General features: G+C 38.3%; 2 protein-coding genes and 1 long non-coding RNA gene across 5 annotated transcripts; 1 reads left to right on the top strand and 2 right to left on the bottom strand.

Annotated features, from left to right (window-relative positions):
• The first annotated feature begins 1,973 nt into the window (after positions 1–1,973).
• Positions 1,974–22,912, top strand: LOC109171725. The gene is made up of 3 exons (XR_002052646.1): positions 1,974–2,247; positions 7,136–7,141; positions 22,903–22,912. It is a non-coding gene; the product is annotated as an uncharacterized LOC109171725 (long non-coding RNA).
• Positions 7,661–10,044, bottom strand: LOC109171723 (cell division cycle-associated protein 7-like). 3 transcript variants are annotated; one of them, XM_019320779.1, is made up of 6 exons: positions 9,741–10,044; positions 9,115–9,351; positions 8,881–8,964; positions 8,617–8,746; positions 8,055–8,526; positions 7,661–7,968 (listed from the first exon to the last, which is right to left on the bottom strand). In XM_019320779.1, exons 1-5 carry the CDS (start codon positions 9,983–9,985, stop codon positions 8,068–8,070), a joined length of 1,155 nt encoding a protein of 384 aa, XP_019176324.1. In that variant the 5' UTR covers positions 9,986–10,044; the 3' UTR covers positions 7,661–7,968; positions 8,055–8,067. The 3 variants fall into 3 exon arrangements, with proteins under 3 accessions (XP_019176324.1, XP_019176326.1, XP_019176325.1); XM_019320781.1 differs by having other exon boundaries at positions 7,661–7,975; positions 8,063–8,526; XM_019320780.1 differs by having other exon boundaries at positions 7,661–7,979; positions 8,066–8,526.
• Positions 18,868–20,579, bottom strand: LOC109171722 (cytochrome P450 94B3-like). Its single transcript, XM_019320778.1, has one exon. It carries the CDS (start codon positions 20,531–20,533, stop codon positions 19,016–19,018), a length of 1,518 nt encoding a protein of 505 aa, XP_019176323.1. The 5' UTR covers positions 20,534–20,579; the 3' UTR covers positions 18,868–19,015.
• Positions 22,913–24,396: the final 1,484 nt, after the last annotated feature.

Here is a 24,396-nt window from a genome sequence, read left to right as displayed (position 1 = left end):
ACCATATAAAAAAAGATATGCCTACCAACGACAATCTTTACTATTTGACTATTTCCTCCGTTCCGTAATAATCTCTAATTTCTTTAAAGTTTGGCTACTTGGGTTGAATTATTATTAATTATTGGGAAAAGGGTCAAATAGGCCCTTGAACTTTAGCTTAAAAGTCAATTAGGTCCTAAATTTTTTAAAGGTTTAATTATACTCATCAACAATTTATATAGGTGCAATGAAGTCCAAAAACAAGTTAATGACCTGCTATCACAAGTCATTAGGGTTCAGGCCACATTCCGACGAATTTTTTGATAAAAAAAAAAGGTGACCAGCAACCGACTCAAATTTGTCGAAAATTTCGCCGGTCACTTTTTTTTTTGCCTGAAAATTCGCTGGAAGGTGGCCTAAACCCTAATGACTGTGATAGCAGGTCATTAATTTGTTTTTGGGCTTCATTGCACTTAAATGAATTGTTGATGGATGTAATTGCACCTTTAAAAAATTTAGGGGCCTAATTGACTTTTAAGCTAAAGTTCGAGGGCCTATTTGACCATTTTCCCTTAATTATTTTGTTGAAATAGTGAAATGTGTGAATTGAATTGAAATCAAAGTTATAAAAGAATATAAACCCAACATGATAGCTTAAATGACAAATGAGTTCTTTTTGAGAGGGAGAATTTTGAGATAATCCGAGTTCGATTCCACACGTGACGATCCACAAGACCTGGACCATATTGTGGTTTACAAAACAATAAAGATGGGAATTGAGAAAGACCTGAACCATTTTTTTACAAAACAATAAAGATGAGATTGTTATATCGTGCGCACCAGGGGACGACGTCGTTTCTTTAAATTGGTGGGAAGTTGATGCGACGGACACCGTTCCGTTCGTCCAATCCCGTACAGTATTTTTTTTTTTTTTGAACACTTGTGTTTATGTGTATTATGTTAAAAGTTTATATGTATTATGTTAAGAGTTTATGTTTATTGTGTATTATGTATTATGTTACGAGTTTGTGTATTCTACTATACAATTCTGTACATACGAAACAATGATTTTTTTTTTAAAGAAGTTAACAGCAGAAACGGGAAACGGAATTAAAAAAAATACAAAAAGAAACCGTTTTGGGCCAGAGCGCACAATGCATTGTCCGCCCTGGTGCACGATATAATTTTCCATATAGATGGGGTTGTTATACCATGGAGGCACGGACAAGGTCCACTTTGCAACGTGAACCATGATTCTAAACGATATATAAATTGTGTATTTTTAATATTATAATTGTGAACTTCTAAAATATCAATTATATTTCTAGGTCCACCTTACAAGTTGGACCCCGATCCACAGAATAATTTGCTTCTAGTTCTAGATGGCCACACAACGAATAAGGCCAGTCCAAATGAGCACATAAAAAACACTACAAAATCAGGGAAACAAACATATGGCCTGTGGGGTTGAACCAGTGAAAGAGCAATAATCTAGATGATGACTTTACATATGAAGCATAATTTATCTTTATTCCTTGTCATATTCTAGGTTACCTTTTACATCATAACATGTTCTGTCTTCACTTCAGACTATGAAGGTTGGATCATTAGATTGACATCTCCATTTCATAGTGGATATAGGCCTTATTTGGCAATTAGCGATTAGCGGTTAACGGTTAGCGTTTGCGGATTGTATTAGCGGTTAACAAATAACGGATTATATTAATGAGTTTGACCAGCAGATTGTATTAGCGGTTTGTAAAAAGATGTTTGGTAAAATTAACTGTTTAGATTAGCGGTTAACATGTAAAATGACCAAAAGGGTATAATAATAATAATAATAATAATAATAATTTTTGAAATAATAATAATATAATAAGAATAAGAAAAAAAAAACAAAAATGATGTGGGATAAAAATCCCACATCGAAAGTTAGAAAATAAATGGCGTTGAGCTCCCTTATAAAAGGGAGCTCAACGCCAATTAATTTCTCTTGCCCATCCCATGTGGGATGGGCAAGAGAAGAGAAGCCTGGGGCTTCTTTATTTAAAGAAGCCTCAGGCTTCTTACTGATTAGTTTAATTTTTTTTTTTTTAATAAAATGGAGGGTGTTTTGGGGAAGGAAAATCCTTCCCCAAAACGCCAATCCCAAACGCTGCTCCTAGCAGCGTTTGGGATTTCAGCGGTTTGGAGCAAACCGCTGCTCCAAACCGCTGATAACCAAACATGATTTTTTGGCGTTTTGACGAAAGTCAAAACGTCAAAATGGTGGATCCGTTAAAAATTTGGCGGATTCGCCATTAACCAAACAAGGCCATATGGGTAATACTATTTTGGGTCTATAAAGAAAATAGTGACTATGAAAATAGAATTATAATGGGTAGAAAAAATAACGGTCAAATTTTTTAATCAAATGAATGGCTTAGATTGATTAGATTTTAATTTTTTCTTAAGATTTCAAAATTTATCTTTAATGAATATGATTATCCGTTAACTTTTTCGTTAAATATTATCTTTTCCGTTAATTTCTGTTAGTTCACCGTTAACTTACTCATTAATTTCAATAAGAAAGGTCTTAGGTTCTAACCCATCCCAATCAAAGTTGGCATAATTAATACTTTATTTTACTCTTATTAAATTATTATTAAATAATAATTTAGTAGTTATAACAAAAAATAATACATATGCATTTCTTTAATTTAGAATTATGTGTCTACAATGTCTTTTTTTTTTTTAAAAAATATTCATTATCGATGAATTAAATAAGAGAAATAATTTCATTAGTTATATTGCCTTTATTTTTCTCCAATATAAAAATTCTTTACATTCAAATTCATCAATTGATTATATTCGCTACATTGTCCCTACAATGTCTTTATTAAAAAATATATATTCATTATCAATAAATTAATTAAGAGAAATAATTTTATTAGTTATATTGTCTTTATATTTCTCCAATGTAAAAATTCTTTACATTCAAATTCATGATTATATTCACTATGTTAGTAATAATATATTATATAGTTTATTTGTCTATGGCTGTTGTTTATTTGACTAGTCTAAAACTACTGTATAGGAGCTTTTAGTGGTAGCTTCCCTATAGGATTCTCTTCTGTATTCTCTTTCCTGATTGAATGAGAACTGAGTTTGTTCATCTGGTATCAGTTAGCGTTAGGCTAGGCATCCTCCCTTTTTTTTCTCCACCACCGTACCATGTCGACAAACTCATCGGAAAGAACCGTAACCACCACCCCTCCTTCTCAAATGACCGGAAATTCCCTAAATGCCGCTCATCATTTTGTATCCATCAAATTAACCAATCGTAATTTTCTTTTTTGGCGCACCCAAATTATTCCTTTTTTTGCGTGGCCAAGGATTATTAGGATACATTGATGGCAGCCATCACTGCCCTCCGGCGACACTCCCAGCAGCGACGCAGCCAGGTTCCTCCGGCACCACCGCGGCTGGCTCAGTCGTCGACAACCCCGAGCATGCGGCGTGGGTCCAACAGGATCAACTGATCCTGTCTCTCCTGATCTCGTCTCTCTCCGACGAGGTCATGCCGCTAGCTGTTGGCCGAGAGACGTCACGCGACGTTTGACTCTCCATCACTGAGTCGCTGGCGTCCTCCACCCGGGCTAGATGCCTCAATTTGCTCGGCCAATTTCAGACATTACGGCAGGGAAGCATGACGGCGTCCGAGTATCTCGTTTTTTGTGAAGGATTGCACTACTCGGGAAATACTCCTTAAGGGATCCGCGGTAGGCGGCTTGTACAAATTGTTGGTGCCGAGGTCACATTTTGCTTTCCTGACCGCAAAAACTACACCTGCAGTGTGGCATCAACGTTTGGGTCACCCTCATAAGCAAGCCCTTCAACACGTCCTCAAACACTGTCCGGTCTCGTCAAATAAATCTCAAGCGTCAAACGTCTGTTCCGCCTGTCAACTTGGAAAATCATCCCGGTTTCCCTTAGATAGAGTTTATACTTCAAGTTTAAATGTATTAGATTTGTTGTATACAGATATCTTGGGTCCTTCTCCGGTTATTTCAGATTCTGGTTTCCGTTATTTCGTGTTATTTGTAGATGATTGTACTCGTTTTTGCTGGTTTTATCCCTTACGGTTAAAGTCAGACATCTATAAAATTTTTGATTTGTTTCGGGTGATGGTAGAACGGCGGTTTTCCCGTTCTATCAAAGCCATCCAGTCGGATTTAGGGGGTGAGTACCGGCGCCTCCACAAAACCTTTGAGTCCTTAGGCATTACACACAGACAATCGTGTGCCTATACACATGAACAAAACGGGCGTGTTGAACGCCGGAATAGACATATTGTCGAAACCGGCTTGACCCTATTAGCTGAAAGCTCAACTCCATTAAAATATTGGGATTATGCCTTTGAAACGGCAACTCAATTAATTAATTGCTTACCGTCATCTGCTATATCCTATGAAACACCACACTTCCGTATACATAAAACACCGCCCCCATACACTTTCTTCCGTGTCTTCGGGTGTAAATGTTATCCGTATCTAAGGCCGTACAATCGGCACAAGATCGAATATCGTTCCACACCGTGTGTCTTCTTAGGTTACCCAGTTTCCTTTAGGGGATACCGCTGTATGGACTTAACTACGGGAAAGATATTTATCTGCCGCCTTGTGCGCTTTGATGAAACAATCTTCCCTTTTGCTGTGCAGACTCATTTGCAGGTTGACTCTGGTTTGGCTCCCGCTCCACCACCTTGGGGAGCTGGGCCCGTGATGGTGAAACCCACCGCTACTCCGGTTCTAGATGAACCACCCCTAGCACAGCAGCCGGCGCCCGTGGCTATAGAAGGGCCGCCTCAAACCGGGGCGAGACGGGGTCGACCTCCAGGTCGAGGTAAACGCACTCGTCCTCCGGCCGAGGATCATGTCATGCGCACCAGGGGCAAAACCCGAGGCACAGACGAGCAATTCTATGTTCTTAACACCACTGTGGACCCTACTTGCTACTCTCAGGCTGTGGGGCACCCATAGTGGCGTGATGCTATGGATCAGGAGTTCAACGCTCTAATGCATAACAACACGTGGACTCTAATCCCGGCAACACCCAACATGAACATTATCGGTTGCAAATGGGTCTTCCGTACCAAACGCAAGGCCGATGGGACCATTGAACGCCACAAAGCCCGCTTAGTGGCAAAAGGGTTCAACCAGGTCGCAGGTGAAGATTTCTTCGACACCTTCAGTCCTGTAGTCAAGCCGACTACTGTGCGCATTCTGTTCTCTCTTGCAGTATCACGCAAGTGGGTCCTTCGGCAACTGGATGTACACAATGCCTTCTTAAATGGGCACCTATCCGAAACGGTTTATATGAAGCAACCACCCGGATATGAAGATCCATCACATCCAGGCCACGTCTGCCACCTACAGCGTTCGCTGTATGGCCTAAAACAAGCACCCCGAGCATGGTTCAACCGCTTACATGAGTTTCTGACATCCACTGGTTTTTTGGCATCCAAAACCAATGTCTCACTATTCTACTATTCAGCGGCGAGCTCACGGGTTTATCTGTTGGTCTATGTAGACGACATAATCATGATGGGTAACGATTCAGCTTTAATTGACACACTCCTCCGTCAGTTATCGACTGCTTTCAAAATCAGGGATCTTGGTACACCACACTTCTTTCTAGGGATAGAAACACTACCTTTCGGTGACGGTTTAATTCTATCTCAACGACGCTATATGAAGGACATCCTCACGAGGGCAGGAATGACGGACTGTAAGGCTCTGGCCACTCCAGCAGCAGTAACTCAATCAGCTACACCCTCTTTAACTCCCTTCGAGAACCCTACTAGTATCGTAGGATCGTAGGGGCGTTGCTGTATTTAACTATCACCAGGCCGGATCTCTCCTTCTCGGTGAACAGGTTGTGTCAGTTCATGCACTCTCCGACTGATGATCATTGGGGTTTACTCAAGCGGGTGTTACGGTACGTTAAGGGGACTCAGGAATACGGGCTCCGTCTGTCTCTATCGCCCTCGTCTGATCTTCATGCCTACACTGACTCAGACTGGGCCGGATGTCCAGTTGATCATAAGTCTACCAGTGGTTATGCTGTGTTTCTTGGCACCAATCTCGTCTCATGGGTCTCCCGCAAGCAGCGCATTGTGGCCAGGTCCTCTACCGAAGCTGAGTACAAAGGGCTGGCGGATGTTTCAGCTGAGGTCACATGGGTCGTTTCCTTACTCCGTGAACTTGGGTTACACTCTGGTACACCGGCTACGCTATGGTGTGATAATCTAGGGGCCACTTACCTAGCAGCAAATCCATTTTTTCACGCCCGCACAAAACATGTCGAGATTGATTATCACTTCGTCCGGGACAAGGTCGCCGCAGGGGATTTTATTGTCAGTTTTGTTTCCACCAAAGATCAGCTGGCAGACATTTTCACCAAACCACTACCAGCTCCACGCTTCCAGGCGCTACGGGACAAGCTCAATGTTGTCGCCCTCCAACCTTGTGTTTGAGGGGGTGTGTTAGTAATAATATATTATATAGTTTATTTGTCTATGGCTGTTGTTTATTTGACTAGTCTAGAACTACTGTATAGGAGCTTTTAGTGGTAGCTTCCCTATAGGATTCTCTTCTGTATTCTCTTTCCTGATTGAATGAGAACTGAGTTTGTTCATCCACTACATTGTCTATTATCTTTTTTGTGCTTTATTTTTTTAATTAAATATCAAAGTTATAATACAAAATAATGCTATGTATTTATTGACCAAGTATTTTATTAATATCATGAAAAATTAAAAAATATAATTAATAAAATCAATCATATTAACTATATGAGGGATTTATTGACAAAGTGAGTATTCAAATCACACAACAAATTGAAGTGAGAACTACCTCGCAATGTCCATGTTTGACAATCAGCAGTTAGCGGTTAGCGTTAGCAGATTATATTAGAGGATTTGATCAGCGAATTATATCAACGGTTGGTAAAAAGATATTTGAAAAAATTAACTGTTTAGATTAACATGTAAAATGACCTAAGGGTATACATATATTTAATAATAATAATAATAATAATAATAATAATAATAATAATAATAATAATAATAATTGTTTTAAAAAAATAAATAAAAAAATAAAAAAATATAATTAAGCTAATCGTATTAACTACTTGGGCGATTTATTGACAAAAAGAGTATTCAAATCACACAACAAATTGAAGTGGAAAACTACCTCGCAATGTCCTTGTTTGGCAATCAGCAGTTAGCTCTTCAATATTAGTATATATTTAATATTTTATGCCCTAATTTTTATTTGCTCTCCCTTATGTCCCGTATTTGGTTTCAACCATACCTATACAATTATTTTATTAACAATTATAATCAATCTTGACTATATTATCTTGTATTTGTAAATTTAGAATTACCTATTTAAATACGCAAATTCAACATTCAATTATCTATGCATGAACAATTTTAATATAATCTTACCTTAATATACTTTAAAGTACTTATAAAAAAAAAAAAAAATAAATAAAAAAAAATAAAAAAAATATTGAGCATTATCCCAATCGCACAATGCGCGTAAAAAACTAGTAAGTATAATAATAGTGACAATTGCTTCCCAAAAAGAATTGGAGTAAAGTGAGTCTATAGAACCAAACATAAGAGCGATCCAAGTTAGCCTTTGAGCTACAATTAATTAAAACTCCAAAATCCAAACCCCCCACAAATCATAAATTCACAATCCACATTCAAGTTTAAAATTGTGTAAAGTGCATAATAGTATATCTATCTATCCTAAAGCTGCAACAATCTCATTTGCTAGTTTTCTGTTGCAAACAAAAATATTTCTTACAATGTCAAAAAAGTTCCAATTTGCAGAGGTTCATGTCCTTCATCTCCCAAGCATCACAATGCACAAACAACATCTGGAGATGCAATGTAGGTTTGAACAAAAATTTCGAAGCCAGTCGGGGCAACTAATGCTGACTACTGACAATGTTGAAAAAATCGCTAGGCGCCCTCTAGGCGCCTGGGGACCGCCTAGCGCCTAGGCGCGATTTTTGCAACACTGACTACTGATATCAATTGTTTCTAGCACGCCTTTCTCTTAGCCTTCCAGCAATGCTATCGGGGATTGGCTCGACTCCCTGTCGCTTCCTTTTGGACTTTAGACTTGTTTCTGGTGGCATAATACTACCCAAAACTGCATTTTCACAATCATGTTCGACTTTTACTACAATACGAGATCCTTCATCCACCTTAGGATTTGTTTCATCATTTTCAGAGCAAACCTTCAGCAATACTTGGGGGACACTACATTCAGTCTCTTTGCCAGCACCTCGGGCTACTTCGTTGTCATCAGTTGATACAAAATCCATTCTTTTCTCTTCCGCTTGAGTTTCATTGCGTGCCTCAGAAGAAGGTAAGGATCTCTTTTCAGGAAGCCCGTCATTAGGTGAATTATTCTCGGGATGATCAGTCGTTGCTTGGCGGGTTTGAATGAGATAATGTGCAACTGACTTGTAACCCAGTGCGGTAATCTGTATTTGGGACAAACAAAGTGAGGCTACTCTCCTAAAGTATACGAACAACGATAAATTACACGAGATTCTCCTCTACCTTTGCATTACCTTCTTGTAGAGAGCACCAGTAGGAGCCCAGCCCTTTGCTTGTCGACACAAGCTGCAGTTGCAGATTCCACGACAAACCGGGCAAATCCAGTCCGGGTTCTGGTTGGCTTCAACCACATGTTCTCCATACCTGACGGGCCAATTTCTCAGACGGTGAGGGAAGATTTCTTGTTTTCTCACAAATAAACGGTAAGAATGGTTGGAGAATGAACAAGTCGATGCCACGAAGTTGAATGGAACAATTGCTAATAGTTGCATTATTACCTCATAAACAAACAATCCCCGCAAAACTGTCCCTGGACCTTGTTGCATTTCCAGCAATGAGTACGAAGGCCCATAGTTTTCTGCCTGTAAAACAGCATAGATAAATTAAGGAAGACAAACTGACAAATCCATCAAGTTTTACAAGAATAGAAAGGCATGGATATAGGCATTCAAGATGACCACTAAACACAAATCTATAGTTTAGAAAGGCATTCTTAGTTCTTAGTATCTTACCGGCATTGATGACAAGTCTTCCCCTTAACGGGATCATAAATTCGCTTCCCATCCGTTCCACATCCATCCACAAATAGATCCCAACTCATATCAGTGCTACCCAACAACTTCTCATGCTCTTCTGTATATATCTCAGCCTTTGAACCACCAAAATCCTTCACCAAATCCTCACCCTCAACATTGGATCTCTTTCCCAATGGCAATTCAGAGTAGCTAACAGGTGAAGCATTTTGCAGCCTAAAATTACCACCAAAACAGAAAATGTCATAAACAATTACAAGAATCTAAACTTGTAATCAAATCCATCTTGAAACAAGGTAAACAAGCAATCAAGAATACTACATATGAATCAACCACTAGTATTTAGCCTAAAAATCAAACCTTTACATGGACAAAAAGAATTCTATATAGATGCAAAAAAAAAGAGCAATCACTAATCAGATGCAACCCTCCGTTTATACACACAGAAAGAACCCACAAACATCAGCCAAACAACACCAAATAAACACCTAAACTATAATCAACTGATAACACAGAAAAATTTCAGAAGATTTCAAGGTAAATAGTGCAATCAACAGGAAAGTAAAAAATAAAAGGGGAAAGAGAGGGAAAGAGCGTGTGTGTGCCTGGAGGAGCGGCGAGTGGGCTGAGATGGAGGCAAAGGAGAGACAGAGAGTCGCTGTGGGGGTTTGCAAGTCTTGATGGCCTTGATGGGCTTGATAGACTTGAACTTGAGAGAGAGATCAAATATACCTAGCTTTCTCATTCTTTCAAGATTTTCCTTTATTCTTTCTTCCCTGGATTGTTCGTACTCAGAACCCTTCTTCTGCTTCTGGGTATGGAACTCGCCATTATCTTCTTCACCCACCATTTCTTCTTCACTCAACCTCTTTCCCTCCGCGAATCTGAAAGTGGAGAGTCTATATGTCCAACGGTCGAATATGTAGTAGTGGTAAGTGGAGGGTGCCCTCGGACTTCGTGCCTTCTTGTCTCCAATTAATCTTTTAATGATACTCCGTAGTAAATTATTTTCTAAATTAATTTTTAATGTTTTTTTCATAATATTTCTTTTGAGTTAATTATTGAAATAATCCGAAATTATTAATTTAATTTTTTTATTATTTTTTTCTAATTAAATCTTTAATTTTAAAAAATTTAACTAATTTGGTCTTCCGTTTGTTTAGCTGTCAGACATCGGTTTATTCGGGACTAAATTGGTAATTTGGCTATAATCAAGAGACCATTTTGGTAACTAACTATTTGGTTTAATAAGAGAGAAAATAGTGCATGTGATGATCAAAATGATCCCTTGACTGTGAAATTACCAATTTGATATCGAGTAAACGGACATCTGACAGCTAAACAAACGAAGGATCAAATTCGTTAAAATTGAGGACTTTATTATTATTTTTTTCTTGAAAAGTTGAGGACTTAATTAGGTAAAAAAAAGTCAATGATCAAATTAGTAATTTCGCTATAGTCAAACGGTCATTTTGATAATTAACTCTAAATTTTTAAATCAATAAAATCTTAATGTGTGTGTGTGTGTGTGTGTGTGTGTGTGTGTGTGTATATATATATATATATATATATATATATATATATATATATATATATATATATATATATATATATATATATTGGATAAAAGTGGATTTTTTCGAATATAAAAATTATACAAAATGCAAGTGAATAACTATACTAATTTAATTAGGTATAGTTGTATGGATATAATAAATTGGATTAATTTCATTTTTAGTTCTTCAATTGTTGATTTTATTTTTATTTTTAGTTAATGATTATATTTATCTTTTTTAAATTGTGATTTTCAATCTTTTGAAAATCAGATTTAATACCATATTTGATACTTGGGTATGAGTTTATGACTAAAGGTGGTAACAAGTTTTTAAAAATTGAAGTATTAAATTTGATTGATTTTAAAATCGATAATGAAAGTAAAAAATTATTAAAAATAGATTGTAATCGAAACACTAAATTTGACAATTAATTTAAATTTGGTAATTTAATAAATTATATATAACGGTATAAAATATAAATGCTCCGCTCTGATGATGAGGTCAGCACACACGATAATGAAGCTGGCCCAAATTTGAGAAGGAAACCATAGTATGTGTTGGATGAAAAGAAGACTGGGAAATGTGAAGCTTCCCTTGTATGTCGTTCTCTAAGGATGGTGAATGAGAATTGAACAATGCAAACAGCTAATCGCAAGTGCATAAGAACCGTAGAAAGCTAGGTCTCAAGACTTTAAAAGAGAGCATTATCAAAGCATTAAGGAAAAGTAAAGTATCATAGAAATGTAAATAAACAAGTAGCAAACACAAATGTAATCAAGTGAATGGATGGGACTAGGACTAGGTGTTCGTTGATTGGATGCAATAGAATGGCCTTTAAGTATAAGTAGTGTAGTGCATTGATCATGATTATTGTAAGATGTTTCCATTATTGCCAAAGCCACTCTCATAGGGTCTATTTGACTATCAAGTAGTAAAATCATACTCTTGTAGCAACCCTACTAGTTGAGATATTCCATCGAACACTTAGAGTCCACATTTTCTTCCGAGCTTCGTCTCTCGACGTAAGGTGGGGATTGTAAGTGGAATAGGCTATAATAGAGTTCCAATCTCTTGGCAACTACACGCCTCCCAGACCTATTGCATGATGTGGCCATCACCATACAATAGTCTATACAAAGTCCACTTCTAACAAGAATCAAGTCACTTTCTAATTGCAATCAAAATATTCTAGCATCCTAACAAATAAACCTAATCCTAATTCCCTAAGAATTAGCTACACACTATCACAATTGCATAGCTAAAATGAAGAATCAATGGAAGCATTTGAAAGAAAAGTAAATTGTAATTGAAATGAACACTTTGCTTTGAAGCACAATCTTCAATCTCCAAGAAAATCTTCACAATTGTATGTTGAAATCCCATAGAATTCTTAGATCAAGTTGTTTTAAGAACCCTAGGGAGAATTCTCTCTCTAAAATCTAAAGTACAAGTAACAAGTCTAAACAATTGGCAAAAATCTAGATAACTCTTAACTCGCAAATGAGAAGAAAACATCTATTTATAGCCACAATTTTGCCCCTTGTCACGCAAGATGTCACACGGTAATGGTTTCCGTGACGAGCAGAACCAGCATAGAATCCTCTTGTCACGAGGGGAGATACCGCGTGCAGTGGTTGCTAGCGTGATCAACATCCATCATTCTATGAAGTTTGCACCACGAGCCTCATTAATGCATGATGTATGGTGTGAAGAGCAGAACCATGTCTCTGAAGTTGGTGTCACGAGCTCCATTACCACGTGGTGAGGCTGATAACGGCAGAAACACCTCTCTGAAGTTGGTGTCACACCTGGATCACGTGGTAACTTGTGGAGTAACTTTGACCTTCAAGATGATCGAATTAGACTTTGAGGTCTATAGAAAACTTGTATTCCTTTGATGAGTTGATGTCCCAATGACACTTGAATCACTCTATTTGGACACTCCTATGCTAAGATATGATCAAAATACCAAACTGTCGTCGAGGTGCCCTTGAAATGACGTTATTTTCGTAGAGTGCACAAATGCAACCACAATTAGTCTTTATTCCTAACTTTATGCAAATTAAGCTATTCTAAGCATATAATAAGCTCAAAGAACCCCAATTATTGCACAAGATGTCTCTCAATACCCCCACAAAACATAACATCTATGGCACTTACCAGTCTACTGAGGTGTTATTGAGCATTATGTTGGAAATAAAAATTTCAAGAACAAAGAACGATTAATCGAAGGTGTGCGAAACCCACTTTTCTTAAAATTGACTCACTTTCTAAAGAGGGTACTAGGAGCGTTGAAGCATCAGTTTCCCAGGATACCATGGATTACAACAATATATTTAAGCACTCAAATATATTGCTTTCGGCGAACTTAGACAAACGAAACACTTTTAGGAGATTAAGAGAGATTGGAAAAATGTTTTTAGGGAGTTTTTAGAAAGTATGAGAATGAAAAACTCAAATTTTCAGTTCGTAAAATCATTATGCCCCACCACACATTCTTCTAAAAGATTGAACCCCAACCCTAAGCTCCCCCCCCCCCCCCCCCCCAAACTCCGACCCGACAGAGTATTTGGGAAGATATATATGCCCCACCACGCATATTTATAGGAGATGTGGAATTTATTAGCATTCATGACATTAAAAAATTGAATTTAAAATTCAATTGTGTAACTCTTAAAAGTAACAAATCAACCAAATTAAATATGATGTTGCAAAATTAATTCTCATATAAAGAAAATTGAAATTAATCATAATTAATTCAGTAATAGATTAGAATTAACGCACCAATTTCTAATACATTGGAGATACATCACAAGTTAGAGAACAATACGACTTATTATATGAATTAGTGTTGCAAAAATCGCGACTAGGCGCTAGGTTGCGTCTGGCCGCGTCGAGGAACGCCGAAATCGGCCTCCTCCGTGACCGGCCGCCTAGGTAGTTTAGACAATCTAGGCCTAGGCAGGCGAACACTGCTATGAATTGCGTTCTGAGGAACCTCTAAAATTTGGGCAACACTGCTATGAATAGTAGAGGTAGAGCTCTCAATGCAAGTTGGCATGGTAGGCCTTTGAGGCCCGCTACTTAGCGGGCATGGAGTCAACTGACCCACCCCAAAATAAGGTGTTTAATGGTGCACCCAAAAACTCTAAAGAAGTGATTGATATGGTTGGCTCTCTGGCTAGGGAAGCTTGGGTAGTTTTTTACTAGAAGGAATACAAGCCTTTGAAGTATGGCCATGTCGGTGTTGGTTTTTGCCAAATGAAGGGTGGGTGAAACTCAATACTGATGATGGGGTCAGGAAAGCCACGACAGGCTTAGCTAGCGCGAGTGGTTTATTTGTGATTTTAGAGGAAACTTGATCGCAAGCTTTGTGGTCAATATTGGGGTCGCTGATAACTTTCTTGCTGACTTGTGGGGCCTAAGGGAGGGACTACGTACGACTCAGTAAGGAAAAGGGGTTCTGAAGGTTGGTTGTGGAGTTTGATTCCAAATCAGTGATTAAGGTGATGAGGGAGTATTATGTGGTGAATGAGTTCATCATTACGCTCATTAACGACTGTAAGTTTCTCACTTTGGGGTTTGAAAATGTGACTTTTACGCATGTGATGAGGGAAGGAAACAAATGTGCTGTTGAGTTACTCGCCACTATTGGTCAGGATACGGATTGGGGGACGATAGTTTTAGAGGTTCCTCAGAATGAATTGTTGGGGTTTTTAATTGTTGATGCCGGGGAAACAAGGTTCAGAAGGATTAAATAGTACCCGCGTTGAGCGTGGGTGGTAACACCCAAAAAAAAAAACTTTAAACTCGTTATATTGCAGCGGTTGTATTATATGGATTAGTTAAACGCTTACATCATAAACTTAAACTGCATATATTTACTTTTACATATATTATTAGATAAACTGTTAGCACATGCGGAATCAAGCCAGCAAGGGAAAGCCAAAACTGTCATATCTTTCTGTTAAGTTAGTTAGGAAAGTTGTTTCCTTAACCACCTTTCCCTCTTCTTTTTCTGTTATACCTTTCATCTGTATTGCTTGTGTATAAGAAAAGGCCAAGCTGCCTGAGAACTGATTGATTGAGTTTTGAATACAAAAGACTTTCTTTCTGCTCCACTCTCAACATGGTATCAGAGCCTTGATGGCTTGGAGGACACCCTCTCTAAACACAATTCGTTCTACAATGGCCACAAACCCCAGCTCCTCAAATCCAAATCAGATTCCCACCCCAAATCCCATTGCTGCCTATGATCCTAAGGATCAAATTGATCCTCTTCATCTTCATCCAAGCGAAAGCCCTTCGTTGCAGCTGATGACTGTACAGTTGGAAGGAAGAACAAATTACCATTCATGGGCAGAGCAGTAGAGATGGCCCTGAGATCAAAAAACAAATTGGTTTTTGTAGATGGCACAATGCCAATCCCAAGCAAATCAGATCACAAGTTCTTCTACTGGGATCAGTGTAATACTATGGTACTCTCCTGGATCCTCAGAGCCGTTTCACCCACTATTGGAAGAAGCGTACTATGGATCAATATAGCTGAAGGAGTCTGGAAGGACCTGAAGAAGAGGTTCAACCAGCAGGATGTATTCCGAGTTGCAGAGATTCAATCGGGAATTCATCAAGTCAAGCAAGGTACCCTGACTGTCAATGACTATTTTACTCATCTGAAGCTTCTGTGGGATGAACTGTTTATTTTAAGACCAATTCCCTCTTGTGAATGCTCACCTAGCTGTGAATGTGGAAGGAAGTTGTCTGAAAAATAGAGAAAGTCTTGAGAGTGATATGTTGGCAACCTTTCTCATTGGTTTGAATGAGAATTTCACAAACACTAAACGACAAATAATGTTGATGAAACACTTACCTGATGTTGGGGAAGCCTTTTCTATGGTTTCCCAACAAGAGAGACAGGTGATTGGTGAGTCAAGTGGCTTTGGAGAAAATCTGACATAGGCAAGTGTATTCTTTACCAAGAATGATAACAGGAGGACATTCTCTGGTCAGAAACAGAAACCAATATGTAGCTATTGTGGGTATACTGGCCATACTGTGGACAAATGATACAAGAAGCATAGATATCCACCTGGTTGGAAGCCAAGAAGCTAAGGTGTGGGGGCTGCCAATCAACTTCAGACAAGTGTGCAAGAAGGTGTTGTCACAGAAGCTATTCCATCTGTTAATCAAGAAGATTTCAGAAGATTCATGGAGTTTATGCATCATGAAAGAGCAAGTAGCTCACCTCTTGCTGTTGTCCCACAAGCCAATGCAATTGCAGCAAATTTCATTCCAAATACCAGAATTGAAGGTAATTCTGTTGACTCTAACAGTAATTTGGCAAGTTCTCAATCCCTATGGATCTTGGACAGTGGTGCCACACATCATATTGTTTGCAATATAAACTTGTTGCATAATCCCAAGAAAGTTAAAGGTATCTTTGTGGATCTACCTAATGGAAGTCAAGCTCAAGTCTCCCACATTGGGACTGTTCAATTCACTGCTGAAATGGTCCTCTCAGATGTGCTATGTGTGCCTATCTTTCATTATAATTTAATCTCATTGGGTGAACTCACAAGAAGGGCACAATGTCAGATTATTTTTCATGCTAATCAGTGTATCGTACAGGATCGACACCTTGGGAAGATGATTGGTATGGCTGAATTGAAGAGAGGACTTTACCAGCTTGTTCATCCTACTCTTCCTGTCTGCAATCTGCAGTGTAAACCTACTGTCAATGTTTGTATCTCTTGGCATGCTAGGTTAGGACATCCTTCTGAGGGCAAAATTAGATTGTTTCATTCCCTAGACAATAAGATTTGTAATGACAAACCAAGTGTTTGTGACTATTGTCATTTTGCAAAGCAAAAAAGGCTGCCATTTAAGCCTAGTCTTTCTAATTCAACAAATTGTTTTGATCTTGTTCATGTGGACATATGGGGCCCATATCAAACTGCTACCATCTATGGTCACCAATACTTCTTAACTCTTGTTGATGACTATAGTAGGGCCACTTGGGTCTATTTAATGAGGAAGAAGAGTGAGGTCAAGCAAATTATGCAGGTTTTATGTGAACAAATCAAAACACAATTTGGGGGTAATATCAAATGCATCAGATCAGATAATGGGAAAGAGTTCAGCTTAGAGGAGTTCTATCAAAGCAAAGGTATCTTACACCAAACATCTTGTGTGTATACTCCTCAGCACAATAGTGTAGTTGAGAGGAAGCATGTCCACATCTTGGCTGTGACAAGGTCTCTAAAATTCCAAGCTAATCTGCCTGAAGATCTTTGGGGTGATTGCATCCTCCATGCTGTATATCTCATCAATAGACTTCCCTCAGCTGCCCTGGATAATAGAATTCCCTACCAGATTCTATTCAGTAAGGTGCCACAGTATCAGCACCTGAGAGTTCTTGGTTGTCTTGCCTTTGCTGCCATCCCTAGCTGTCAAAGGAGCAAACTATCACCAAGAGCCAGGAAATGTGCCTTTTTAGGCTTTGCAAATGGAGTTAAGGGGTACAAACTCCTTGATATACAGTCTAGAGAAGTGTTCTTGTCTAGAGATATACACTTCTATGAAGATATATTCCCATTTCAGAATTTTCAGGATAGTCAGTCCAGAGAATTGGTCCTGCCTTCTAAGGAATTGGCTTGTTTAGGCAGCAATGATATTGCACCTGCCACCCCTGGCCTAGTGGCTGATCAGCCTCAGCCTCAGCCACCAGAATCAAACCAGATCAGTGAGCCCCTTACAGAAGTGACACAGATGCCTCAACTCAGGAGGTCAAACAGACCAAAAACCACACCTGCTTACCTGAGTGACTTTGCATGTCATAATGCAGCCACTAAGCAAACTTCCCCACACCACATCTCCAAGGTATTATCTTATGATGGTTTGTCACAAGATTTTAAGGTGTTCTCTGTTAACACCATGCTTGTCAAAGAGCCTAAGAACTATAATGAAGCTATCAAACAAGATTGTTGGAAGAAAGCTATGGAACAAGAGATCAGTGCCCTGCAGGCCAATGATACATGGATAGTCACTGACCTTCCTCCTAATAAAGAGCCCATAGGCTGTAAATGGGTATATAAAACCAAGCTAAAGGCTGATGGGACCATAGAGAGGTACAAAGCAAGGTTAGTTGCCAAAGGGTTTACTCAAACTCCTGGTTTAGATTACTTAGATACTTTTAGTCCTGTGGCTAAGATTGCAACTATCAGGATGCTATTGGCTGTCTCTGCTATAAAATGTTGGGCTCTGCAGGCAGCTCATAGAATATTGAGATACATTAAAGCAGCACCAGGGCAAGGACTCTTCTTCTCAGCAGCCTCCACCATACACCTGAGAGGTTTTACTGACTCTGACTGGGCTGCTTGTCCAGACACTAGGAGATCCATTACAGGCTTTTGCATATTTCTTGGTTCATCTCTAATATCTTGGAAGTCCAAGAAGCAAGTCACTATTTCCAGGAGTTCATCTGAGGCAGAATATAGAGCCTTGGCCACAACTGCTTGTGAAATCCAATGGCTAATCTACCTGTTGCAAGATCTGACAATAGATGAGTATCCCACTGCCACACTATATTGTGATAGTAAGTCAGCAATAGCCATAGCTGAGAACCCGGTGTTTCATGAGCGCACCAAGCACATCGAAATTGACTGTCACTTGGTGAGGGAGAAGTTACAAAAAGGAACCCTAAAATTGCTGCATGTTAGTACAACTAATCAACTAGCAGATGTATTCACTAAACCTCATGCTCAGAACACTTTCAACAGTCTAATATCCAAGCTGGATCTTCATAACATGTATATTCCAGCTTGCGGGGGATGTTAGCACATGTGGAATTAAGCCAGCAAGGGAAAGCCAAAACTGCCATATCTTTCTGTTAAGTTAGTTAGGAAAGCTGTTTCCTTAACCACCTTTCCCTCTTCTTTTTCTGTTATACCTTTCATCTGTATTGCTTGTGTATAAGAAAAGGCCAAGCTGCCTGAGAACTGATTGATTGAGTTTTGAATACAAAAAACTTTCTTTCTGCTCCACTCTCAACATAAACACTCGTTTTAAATGGATTTTGTTAAAAGAAAAAAAAAACATCAATAACAATGAAACGTATAATACTAAGGAAATTTTAATGATATTATAAGCAAGAGAAATTAAACATTTTGGCTCTTAATTAAGGGTAAAAACACACTCAATATTCATCCCTTAACCGAGTCGTTACATTCTCCTTGCTAAAAAACTTACTATAGAAGATCGAAATGATAGTCGGTGGTCAACTCATACGTACTGTTGAGCCTTAGCATGCAAGACATTAAAAATACTTAGTTATTATTGTAACCTTCCCTCATGTGAACCCTAACGTAGAGTCCTTTAGCCATGTATCCGGTCAAGAGGGGGACAAAAACCGGCTGTGACTCGCACACCGGTCGAATCTCAAACCGGCGCAGAATGGAGGCCACTACGAACTTCATCTGAATGAAAGCCATCTCTTTGCCCAAACACACCCTCGGACCGGCTTGGAAAACCGGGAACTTAAACGGGCTAATCATTTTCAACTTCCCTTGTTCATCGAACCAGCGGTCCGGTTTAAACTCGAGCCAGTCGTTTCCCCAGAGATTCTCCATCCTCCCCATTGCGTATGGGGAAAAGGTGACCCTATTGCCTCTGTAAATGGGTGTTCCGTCAGGCAGAACGTCGTCGTTTGCAGCGTGCTTGGAGTCCCACGCCACCGGAGGGTATAGCCTCATGGACTCGCACAGGCATGCTTTGATGTAATTCATCTCCCTCAGATGATCAAAATTTAAGGTTTTTTGGTCGTCCGAGGAGAGGACTTGTTTGATGACAGTGGTTTCGATGTTTGGGTGTTTGGATAAAAGCCAGAAGAACCAGGTGAGGGCGGAAGAAGTTGTGTCTCTTCCGGCGACGAGGAAACTTATGACCATGTCCCTGACAACCTCGTCCTTGTGCCCAGCATCCAACAACCTCGACAGAAAATCACTCCCGGCGCCGGCGGCAATATTGTTTGCTTTTTCTTGTTTTCTGACACGGATGATCTCCTCGACGTGATCATGAACGACTTTGATGTGTTCCCTGAGTTTTTTCTCCGATCCCACGTTGAAAGCCCGCTTGCATTTCCACACAGCAAACACAGGCGCCATGCCGCGTCTCGCGGAAATCTCCGACGCCTTATCGAAAGCATCCACCAACGACTCGGCGGAAGAATCGGAGGAAGACAAACAGCCGGGATCGGAGCCGAGGGAGATTTTACATATGGTATCAAACGCAAATCTTCTCAGAACGTCCTGCAAGTCCAACACCGATGAATTTCTCGCGGCGGCCTCCAGCAACGGCGAGAGGCGGCCGTCGACCTCCTCCTCTAGCGTCTTCATCACCAGCTCCCGGAGTGACCTGGCGGTGAACTCGTGGCTGGCCAGCTTGCGCTGGGCGCTCCACAAATCCCCATCCACGTTGAATATCCCGCGGCCGAGGAAGTCGCCCAGAATCTGGTTCATGGGCTCCCCTTTAGGGAAGTTGAGGAAGTTGTTCTTCAGCATATACTCCACGTTCTCGGCGCTAGCGGTGACCACCGTGCGCGGCGCTCCGAGGCGGTGCACGACGATGGTTTTGGTGGGCGAGGAAGCGAGGAGCTTAGTGTACCAATCCAGCAGGCAATAGCGGTTCTTGTAGAACGATAAAAGACACCCAATAATTGGGTAAGATGGAGGAGTGTAAACAATGAGCTTCTTATGATGTTCAGTGTGGAATACACGACTGAACATTAATAAGAAGAAGAAACAAAGAAGCCCAAAGATGATGATGAAGCTGAGAGAAAGAAACATTATTATTGTGCGGTTTGGTTTTAGGGTTTCGAGTTTGGATGGGTTTGAAGTTTGAAGTGGGGGTGAGGATGAGGAGAGTGAGTACTGAGTGGGCTTGTATTTATGAGTGCGAGTGATGAGTGATGGGAGAATAGGTGGCAGAGGGATTAGGCAGATAATAGTGAGCAAGAAAGGGTCATGAGTATTGATGCACGTGATTTTTGTGCTGAAATTGGATTTGATTGCAATCTCCAACTGGGGCAGTGCACGGAGGCCGGCGCGGGCACATATTCCTATGTTTTTAATTGCAACCAACAATAGTGTCACATCCATGTCCTAATAGTTAAGTGTTAACTTACTTATTGATTTTAATAAAAAAGGTCTTAAGTTCGAACCTCATCCAATCAAAGTTGGCATAACTAGTACTCTTATTTATTTTTCTTAGTTATATTGTCTTTATATTTTTTCAATATAAAAATTCTTTACATTCAAATTCTTCAATTGATTATATTCATTACATTGTCTATTATCTTTTTTGTGCACTATTTTTTAATTAAATATCAAAGTTATAATACAAAATAATGCTATATATTTATTTACCAAGTATTTTATTAATACCATTAAAAAATTAAAAAAAAAATTAATAAAGACAATCATATTAACTACTTTAGGGATTTGTTGACAAAGAGAGTATTCAAATCACACAACAAATTGAAGTGAGAAACTATCTCGTAATGTCTTTGTTTGGCAATCAGCAGTTAGCTCTTCAATATTAGTATATATTTCATATTTTATGCCCTAGTTTTTATTTGCTCTCCCTTATATCCCGTATTTGGTTCCAACCATACATATACAATTATTTTATTGACAATTTATAATCAATATTGACTATATTATCTTGCATTTGTAAACTTAGAATTGCCTATTTAAATACGCAAATTTAACATTCAATTATCTATGCATGAACAATTCCAATATAATCTTGTCTTGATATACTTTAAAGTACTTATTAAAAAAAAAACATTGGGCATTATCCCAATCGCGTAATACGCGTAAAAAACTAGTATATATATATATAAATGTTTCTATTAAACCGTCGTATAAAATAGTTTAAAAAATAAAATAAAATACTTTCTATAGCAGTTCCAAATCGGAATTGCCATATATAGTGGTTTTTTTTTCTATATACGGTGTTTTAAATACCGTCATATATTAAGTAGCCTTATTTGTTATTTATTAGATGGTGGTTCTCAATAACTATCTTATATACAATATATACACAACAGTTGTTAAGAACCGTCATATAAAGTATTTATTTACAATGTCAGTGATTGTCACGACACTTAATTTTTTTCTATTTTTTTAAAGAATTACCACGACACTTAATAAACCACCGTCTAGTGTAAAAAAAATCGTCGTAGTATATATGTTTTGTATTAGTGATAGTGTGAGAGTTACACCTAAATATGATAAACTCCTTGTGGGCACGGGTGTTCCCAAACTAATATATGGACAATTGATTCATCGTGATTTACTCATCCACTATTCTATGGACATAGTGAGGGACCTTGGAGTCTAAGTGATAAAAAAAAAGTATTTATTTTTTTGTTATATTATTATAGAGTCAAATGTACACGTTGCTATTATAAGTGATTTATAAGAAAGTCAAAGGCACCATTGAAGTTGAACCCATCTCATAGTGTCAAAAATACTGAATACTAAACACATCTCATTGTCGGCAAAATATACTGAACAGTGAACACCAGTATGAAAAAGAAGAAAAACAAAGAAACTAAATTAATAAATTAAACATCACAATTAATTATATAGTCTGTTTGATTGTCATCTTATTTTACGTCGTGCAGTGTAAATGTGTAATATACATATTTTATTGCCAATTTAAATAGAATTTTATTTTAACATTTGATATTGATATTAATAATATATTCAACGCTAAACATGTTTTTAAAGAATGTACTATGGAATTAGATTTTTAAAAAATAAATGCGTCAGAAATGATGTCATACAATCTTATCATTGGCTGTGTTTCAACTTTTCAATAGGGAAAATTGGTGGTTTAGCTTTTCCGGAAACTAGCTCCCAATTTATATGTCAGTTTCACATGCATCAATTCAAGTCCAAAGTAGGCGCAGCATTTCTCCGACATGCCTCTTACTGAATATAAATATAAAAATAAAGCACACAAATTAATTAATGTTAAGTCGATAGTACAGATTTTATAGCAATTATATATATATATATATATATATATATATATATATATATATATATATATATATATATATATATATATATATATATATATATATAGGGAAGGGTTCAGGTGCGGGTATAGCTTCCCGTGCGGTTGTGCGGTTAAATCTGAGCAGTTGATCAAATTTAGATCAACGGCTCAAATCAATGAAAATTAAAAAAAAAAAAAACACGTGCCTGGAACAAAGAAGTATAAGCTAAGGTGCACCTTAAGTGTTAGATCTTAATCACAAACTCACGCACTTTAAGTACAAAACCAACACACATTAAGCACAACCTCACACACATTAAGCACAAAACCACGCACTTTAAATATTAAGTCATAGACTTTAAGTTTCAACAACTACTGACATTAAATACAAAACTCATGCACATTAAGTACAAAACCCACGCACATTAAGCACAAACATCACGCACATTAAGCACAAAACTCACGCACTTTAAGTATTCACTCACAGACTTTAAGTTTTTACAACTATTCACGTTAAGCACATCCCCACGCACATTAAGCACAAACCTCACGCACATTAAGCACAAAACTCACGTACATTAATCACAGATCCGCTCACCTTAATTTTGACCTAGATGAAAAAATTACAAAATTGCCACCGCATTTTTTTTAAAACTTTGATAATCCTGGACGTTGATTAAAACGAGATGAATGGCTCAGATTAAACCGCACAACCGCACCTGAAGCCCTCACCCGCACAAGAACCTAAATATATATATATATATATATATATATATATATATAGTGGTTATAGTGCGAGAATTTGCTTAGGTGCGAACATGTGGTTTAATCTGAGCCGTTGATCAAATCTAGATTAACGGCTCAAATCAATTATTATTTTTTTTAAAAAAATACGCATCTGGAAGGAACCAAGAAACTTAACCTTAAGCATGAAAATGACGCACCTTCAGTACAGAAATCACGCACCTTAAATACACAAACAAAGCACTTTAAGAACACAAACCACGCACCTAAAGTTTTAAAATGAGGTACTTATTATAACTGACGCACCTTAAGTACAGAAATCACGTACCTAAAGCTTTAAAGGACGCACCTTAAGCACACAAACCACGCACCTTAAGAAGGAAAACCACGCACCTTAAGAAGTAAAACAACGAACCGAAAGCTTTAGATCGACGCACTTTAAGTTTCAACAAAAACGCACCTTAAGTTTTCACTGAAGAACTTACGCACCTTAAATACAAAAATCATGCACCTAAAGAAGGAAAACCATGCACCTTATGTTTTAATAACTGACTCACCTTAAGCATAGAAACCACACACCTAAACAAGGAAAACCATGCAGCTTAAGAATTAAAACCACACACCTTAAGTTTGACCAATACGGAAAATTACGAAATTACCACCACATTTTTTTTTTAATAATTGTTAATCCTGAATGTTGAGTTTGCCAAGATCAATGGCTCTCCTCCTACCGCACAATCACACATGGGCGCACCAACCGCATTTGGACCTATATATATATATATATATATATATATATATATATATATGTGTGTGTGTGTGTGTGTGTGTGTGTGTGTGTGTGTGTGTGTGTGTGTGTGTGTGTGAGAGAGAGAGAGACAGATCATGTGAAAAT

This window comes from Ipomoea nil, unplaced genomic scaffold, assembly GCF_001879475.1.
Source record: "Ipomoea nil cultivar Tokyo-kokei standard unplaced genomic scaffold, Asagao_1.1 scaffold0380, whole genome shotgun sequence".
NCBI lineage: Eukaryota > Viridiplantae > Streptophyta > Magnoliopsida > Solanales > Convolvulaceae > Ipomoea > Ipomoea nil.
Note: the sequence above shows the minus strand (reverse complement) of the source record. Positions and strands in the feature narration are given on the sequence as shown.

What these genes read in the sequence shown, in the direction of transcription:
- LOC109171723 (XM_019320779.1), bottom strand. Translation starts at nt 9,985, where the DNA reads ATGGTGGGTGAAGAAGATAATGGCGAGTTCCATACCCAGAAGCAGAAG. An exon ending in GGGGATTGTTTGTTTATGAG is followed by an intron (nt 8,747 to 8,880) that starts GTAATAATGCAA and finishes TTGGCCCGTCAG; the next exon opens with GTATGGAGAACATGTGGTTG. An exon ending in CTGGTGCTCTCTACAAGAAG is followed by an intron (nt 8,527 to 8,616) that starts GTAATGCAAAGG and finishes TCCCAAATACAG; the next exon opens with ATTACCGCACTGGGTTACAA.
- LOC109171722 (XM_019320778.1), bottom strand. Translation starts at nt 20,533, where the DNA reads ATGTTTCTTTCTCTCAGCTTCATCATCATCTTTGGGCTTCTTTGTTTC.